The sequence below is a fragment of the Mangifera indica genome, chromosome 1, assembly GCF_011075055.1.
Source record: "Mangifera indica cultivar Alphonso chromosome 1, CATAS_Mindica_2.1, whole genome shotgun sequence".
Classification (NCBI taxonomy): domain Eukaryota; kingdom Viridiplantae; phylum Streptophyta; class Magnoliopsida; order Sapindales; family Anacardiaceae; genus Mangifera; species Mangifera indica.
In genome coordinates this window covers 596,159-602,412 of record NC_058137.1, presented here as the reverse complement: position 1 = coordinate 602,412, position 6,254 = coordinate 596,159, and the positions used below count along the sequence as shown (strand labels likewise).

Genomic DNA, 6,254 nt, shown 5'->3' with positions numbered 1-6,254 from the left:
AGTTTTATACCTTTATAAGAAATGGGAACTGCCTCCATTTGACTCGCAAGTTCGACTCTGTCACGTAACAAACTCTGAGTTTTTCTCAAGCTCGTTTTTATTATTTACAATAATTTTCACTAATACTTGATTACATAACAGTAAATATTAGAGTTGAAACTGTAGGTCATGTCATTTTAAATTGTTTCTTTTGTTGTTTAGACTTAATCACAGTGTTGATTCTAACCATTTTCTGTCATTACGTAAACTTAATGGTTATGCAAATTTCTTCATCAATAATAATCATTACAATTTCTATGATTATATTTGAAAAAAAAAAATAAGAAAAGTGGGTCATAGAAATTTTTGTGATAGAAACATCTATGAGAAAAATACAAAAAAATGTTTACCATTAAAATCCCAACTCATGGGCAACGGGAGACATTGAACATGGGCACTCATAAACAATTGGTGAGACTGTTTGTGAAGAAGTAACAGACAAACAACCAACTATTGAAAAAGGAATTTGAGAAATTATATTTATATTTATTCTATATTTTAATAATAAAAACTGCAACTTTGGTTATTTTTATTTTTAAAAAAAAGAAAATTCGGTTTTTTATAGGGAAAAAATGATTTAAGCCACTTCAAAGAAAGAAAAAAAAAATTCTTTCAATAAAAAAAAAACAAAATTGATCAATTTGGGGATGATATGCTAATTAAAATCCAAGTTAGATTAGAATACGTGAAACGTTGCAAATAATTAATCTGTTATTAAAAAATAATAAAAAAAGATTATAAGATGAAATGGTGTCCCCATGGAACAAGAAATGAAGGAGGCATCAGCTGACCCTGAGGCCCAGCGGGGACTGGCATATGCTGAACCTCCGTTAATTTGATACCCTTTCAGACTGACGGGGTCCCGCCTTTCAAAGAATATCCCTTCCTTCTGTGCTCTTCAACTTCTTTGGATTCCTTCTAAGCCTTTAACAAGTTACTAGTCATTCAAGAATTTCTGTGTACTATATTATTCCCGCTTATCTATTATCATGACGACTCCTTCTTCTCTCTCTATAAATCCCTCTTTCTCTCCTCCTTACTTGTGCCCTGTCTCTATCTCTTCTTTTTCTTTTGAAGTTTCTTCTTTTACTTCTTCAAGAACAAAACACGTTTCTTTAACTTGTAAAAGATTTGATTTTGTTAGAGCTAGCAGTCTCACGATTTGGAGAAGGAAACAGATTGTTCTCGTTAAAGCTGATAATAATAATAATAGTGATACTAACAACGATATGACTATTACAGAGGTCAGAGAAGAAGAGGATGAGAGTCAACCTCTGATTGAATCAGAGAACAATGCTAGACCTCGTCGTATTGCTCTCTTTGTTGAACCCTCTCCATTTGCGTGAGTTTTTTTTTTTTTCTTTTTTTTCTGGGCTTCGTTTGTTATTTTTCCTTGCAAGTTTTGAGATACCTACCCTTTTGTTTAATTGTTGGAATATAAGTTATGCGTTAGTTTGCTTTCATGATTTCAGTTCTTGTTTCTGCTGTTTTTTATTTTGTTATTAATTATTTTCATTTGTCAATGATACTCGGCAATAACAAGGAGTTACTCTTAGTTGCTGTTGGTCTTGTACCAATTATCTTGGGTGCTATGCCGGCTGCCACTGGTTTCAAGTTTAACTGGTGATCAATCCCATGTTGCTTGATATACTTTTTGGTTGGTTTTTAATGTATTCTAACTCTGAAAATGTTGGTTTACTGGTAGTTGGGTTAGCTTTGACATCTAGGCTGCTTTATCATGTAGGTGTTTTGGTGATCAACTGACTATTTGTTGGTAAATCTGTACAGTAAATGGATAATTATCTAGTATTTTAATATGTATGTTGCTCGGGTGTACTCTTTTTGGGTTTTGTATGAAGGACTTGTAGTATATGTAACTGGTTTTAGATCTCAATCCTTTAGCCAGATGAGTGCTACTGATACTTATTCTAGGGTTCTAGTCATTCTGAAAATCACTGACTGCTGAGTATTAACTCTGCTATGCTGCTTGATTTCAAGACCATTGCTTGCTGCAGATGATAACTGCGCTTCCCAGAAACTTTCCCCTGTGCATCAGAGTGGGAAGTTCCCACATAAATGTTGAGATTCTACATTGATTGCTAGTCTATGAATTAGTGTCATGCCAAGAAAGGGATAGAGATCTTTTAGAAATCTAAAGTATCTGCAGATTGGGAAAAATGCTTTATGTTTGGAGCTGTGTGTTTTTTATGTGTCCTATGGATTATAGATGACATAACACTGTCAATGTAAAAAAATTAGACTAGAAATTAAACCTAAGATGTCTTATGCATACCATATCTTCGAAATTGTCTAGACAAAATGTTAATCATTTCTAAATAACTATGGTTTAGTGAAAAGAGATGTAGCATTTTGTGCATTGCTAAAATTAGGTTATATACTTATTCATTCACGTTATTATTCAAGTTCACATCAACAACTGTTGATCCTGTTATCTATTTCAATTTCTATCTGATGGTAAATTTCTCTCAATTTTCTGTGTATTTTCTTAACTAAACATGAAATGTGACATTTTCTGAAAGTTTTCTGTGTACCTCTTGATTTTGCAGATATGTTTCAGGATATAAGAACCGATTCCAGAATTTTATTAGATATTTACGTGAAATGGGGGATGAGGTACATTTTTTAACAAACTTGCATCTGGTTATCTTTTAACTTTCATGTTTATGAGAGTAGTTTCTAAGGATGCATAACACAAGACTTTCTTGATCCCTATTGGAAGTTTATGCAGATCAAATTATCTGGGGTGTGATCATATTGTTTGTTGACCCTTAATTTTCTCAGCTGTCACCTTAATTAAAATTGCAATAATAACCTTTGGAAAAATAATGATTCAAACTGCAAAAAGCCTAACTGAGCTCTGTGTGGCTCAAACTCCTCATTCCATTGCCATTCCAAGCCAAGTTGGCAGCTGGCTTTTTCAAACCCTGCATCAAATTTTCATATAGCTTGTAGAAATTTCTTCTCATGATAAACTAAAAATCTGCTGATTGCTTGCATGCATAGGTAATGGTTGTGACAACACATGAAGGAGTGCCCCAGGAGTTTTATGGAGCAAAATTGATTGGCTCACGGAGGTAATTTTAAATCAAATGTTATTTTTCCTCATTCAAAACATTTTCTTTTGTGTCCCTTCAGAGGCAAAAGACTTATCCTTAATAAATAAAGTATTGAAAATGCTGACCTAGAGACTCAAACCTTAGATATTTCAAAGTAGGAAGGAGAGATGTTTCTCCTACCTGCTTCATTAACTGCCTGAGAAAGTTAATTTCATAAGCATCATAAGACAGCAGGAACAACTAAACAAAATTAAAGATCATTATTGTTCTCCTAAATTATGAAAAAGACGTGATCTCATTGTTTGGAGAATCGCCTTAATCTATTTGTGATGATTTTATCTTTTATGATCTTTTTTTACCTTCTGTTTCCAGCAGGCTGATAGAATTGCCCATTCTTTTTTATTCTCAATTCTTCTGTCTCCTCTTTGCAGCTTCCCTTGCCCTTGGTACCAGAAAGTGCCTCTTTCGCTAGCACTTAGTCCCAGAATAATTTCAGAGGTTGCACGGTTTAAACCTGACATTATACATGCATCTTCACCGGGGATTATGGTAAGTTTGTAATGGCTGATGGTTTCTCTTAAGTGCTGATTCTTATCATCTCTTCTCAACAAGAATAAATTACAGAACTAGAATATTTGGCACATGGCTGACATTTTCTAACTTTTGCAGGTTTTTGGTGCTCTTATCATTGCAAAACTACTGTGTGTACCAATTGTCATGTCATATCACACTCACGTTCCAGTGTGAGTTTAATTCTCTTCTGATTTTCCTGAAAAATAATTTCCTTACCTGCGCATGCTGTTAGGAATGAATTTAATACAATTAAATGACTAGAGAACTTATTGATTTCTTAAATTAGCGGTGATACTCACCTGATTTTTCTATGTATGAAATTGTTCAGGAGTGGGGTTAAAACTTTTTTTCTTTTATGAAATCTGCAGATATATCCCAAGATACACTTTTAGTTGGCTGGTGACACCTATGTGGTTGGTTATAAGTAAGCTGTTCTTTTTTCCTCTTAGGTTTATGATGACCTTTATTATTATTATTTTTATTTATATGCATTTTCTAACAACTGGGTCTTCATTTTCAGAATTTCTTCATAGAGCAGCTGATCTTACTTTGGTTCCATCAGCTGCCATTGCAAAGGATCTTGAAGCAGCTAGGGTGACAGCAGGTGAATTCAATTGACCTGTTCCTTAGTAAAATACTGCCTTATAGGAACTGTATCTAGAATTCTCCATCAAATACATTTGCTGAATTTCTTTCGGAGTTTTTCCCTGAATGTTTATCATATGTCGACTGGACAGATATAATGCATGTCAATTCAACAGTATTCATAACTAACTTGCTATTTTGCTTTTATTTCAGCTAATAAGATTCGTCTCTGGAATAAGGGTGTAGATTCTGAAAGCTTCCACCCACGTTACCGTTCTCATGAAATGAGATTGAGACTAAGGTATGACCCTCTTAATCTTTAATGTCCCATTCTAAATCTTTCTCAAGGAACTTTTCTTATAGCTATATGTTTTGATCTAAACAGCAATGGTGAACCTGAGAAACCATTAATAGTTCATGTTGGCCGACTTGGTGTGGAGAAGAGTTTGGATTTTCTCAAAAGGTATCCTCAGTCATGCAAACTTGTATTATTGCTAATTTTCTCCTCCAAATTAGTCTCTTTTACCAATTATTTGTTTGAGATAAAGATTAGTTACCAAGTTTTTGCCCCCGATAACATGAACTGGTGTGACTAACTTGGTAAGCAGCAACTCATTTGTTTGCTTTACACCTCATCCACCAAAACTATATCTGACCTTGAAGATTTGATGTCCACTCACATTTGTGTAGCTATTTTATAGTATCCTTTCTTTCGAATGGATCAAGTCTCAGCTGGAAATTTCTTTGGTTAACGACATCAATCATGATAGCTCTTTGTTCTTTGTAAATGTTGTGTGCGAATATTATATTACCACCTCTGATTTGGTGTACATGATTCAACAGGGTCATGGATAGACTTCCAGAAGCCCGGATTGCTTTTATTGGAGATGGTCCATATAGGTAATAAATTCATACATGCTCACTCTCTTTTTTTTTTTGGTTTTTGTGAAGGCCTTCTCTATGACAATATTTGCATACAAGATTATGTGAATATTATGATCCTAAGAACCGAACTGGTGAGTTGACAGCTTTAACTTGACCTTGCCTGTCTCAACATAGCATTTCAGGAACTAGCTTGGGTAACCCAAAGAATGATGAATATAGTTTACATTGTTCTTAAGTGGTACTGATTAAATCATAAGTCTGAAATTAAGAATGTTTGAAATCCTAAGCATGTCCAAGTTACAAATCATGGCTTCTTTTTCCACAGGGAGGAACTGGAAAAAATGTTCACTGGCATGCCTGCAGTGTTTACTGGGATGCTACAAGGTGAAGAGCTATCCCAGGCATATGCCAGTGGGGATGTTTTTGTGATGCCTTCAGAATCTGAGACACTTGGACTAGTTGTTTTGGAGGCCATGTCTTCAGGAATTCCTGTGGTGGGAGCTCGTGCAGGGGGAATCCCTGATATAATTCCTGACGATCAGGAGGGCAAAACGGGCTATCTCTTTAATCCAGGCAATCTTGAAGACTGCTTGAGTAAATTGGAGCCTCTGTTATGCAACAAAGAACTGAGAGAAACTATGGGGAAGGCTGCACGACTGGAAATGGAGAAGTATGACTGGAAGGCAGCCACCAGAAAGATACGCAACGAACAATACAATGCTGCCATATGGTTCTGGCGAAAGAAGAGAGCGCAGCTATTGAGACCTATACAATGGCTGGCAAAACGTATCTTCCCATCGGCAGAGGTTAACTACAGTTGATGCAGAAACATCCCAAAGAATTTTGCAGCAAAAACTCAGAAAGAACAGAAAAGAAGTGCAAAAATCTCAGGAATCAATTGTCATTGTAAACTTTCTTTGGGCCTGAAGGGAAGTCCTTTAGGGGTGTACTTATGATTGATTGGTTGTGATGTTATTGATTGGATATTATTTTTTTAGGCTGTGAAATATGGTCAATTCTGCTATGCCCAATTAACATTTTATGCAGTTGAATGTCAGCTCTGTTTAATAAACATCCTGGTTAATTTCTACGGCA

General features: G+C 35.1%; 1 protein-coding gene across 1 annotated transcript; it reads left to right on the top strand.

The window, feature by feature from the left end:
* The first annotated feature begins 820 nt into the window (after positions 1–820).
* LOC123221548 (sulfoquinovosyl transferase SQD2) lies at positions 821–6,254 on the top strand. The gene is made up of 11 exons (XM_044644379.1): positions 821–1,381; positions 2,607–2,673; positions 3,064–3,134; positions 3,548–3,665; positions 3,786–3,859; positions 4,058–4,113; positions 4,210–4,293; positions 4,488–4,575; positions 4,660–4,737; positions 5,118–5,174; positions 5,485–6,254. The coding sequence occupies exons 1-11, from the start codon at positions 1,029–1,031 to the stop codon at positions 5,978–5,980; spliced, it is 1,542 nt and encodes a 513-aa protein (XP_044500314.1). The 5' UTR covers positions 821–1,028; the 3' UTR covers positions 5,981–6,254.

Coding starts and splice junctions, on each gene's coding strand:
- LOC123221548 (XM_044644379.1), top strand. CDS start 1,029: ATGACGACTCCTTCTTCTCTCTCTATAAATCCCTCTTTCTCTCCTCCT. Junction 4,576..4,659: donor GAAATGAGATTGAGACTAAG/GTATGACCCTCT, acceptor TGATCTAAACAG/CAATGGTGAACCTGAGAAAC. Junction 5,175..5,484: donor ATTGGAGATGGTCCATATAG/GTAATAAATTCA, acceptor CTTTTTCCACAG/GGAGGAACTGGAAAAAATGT.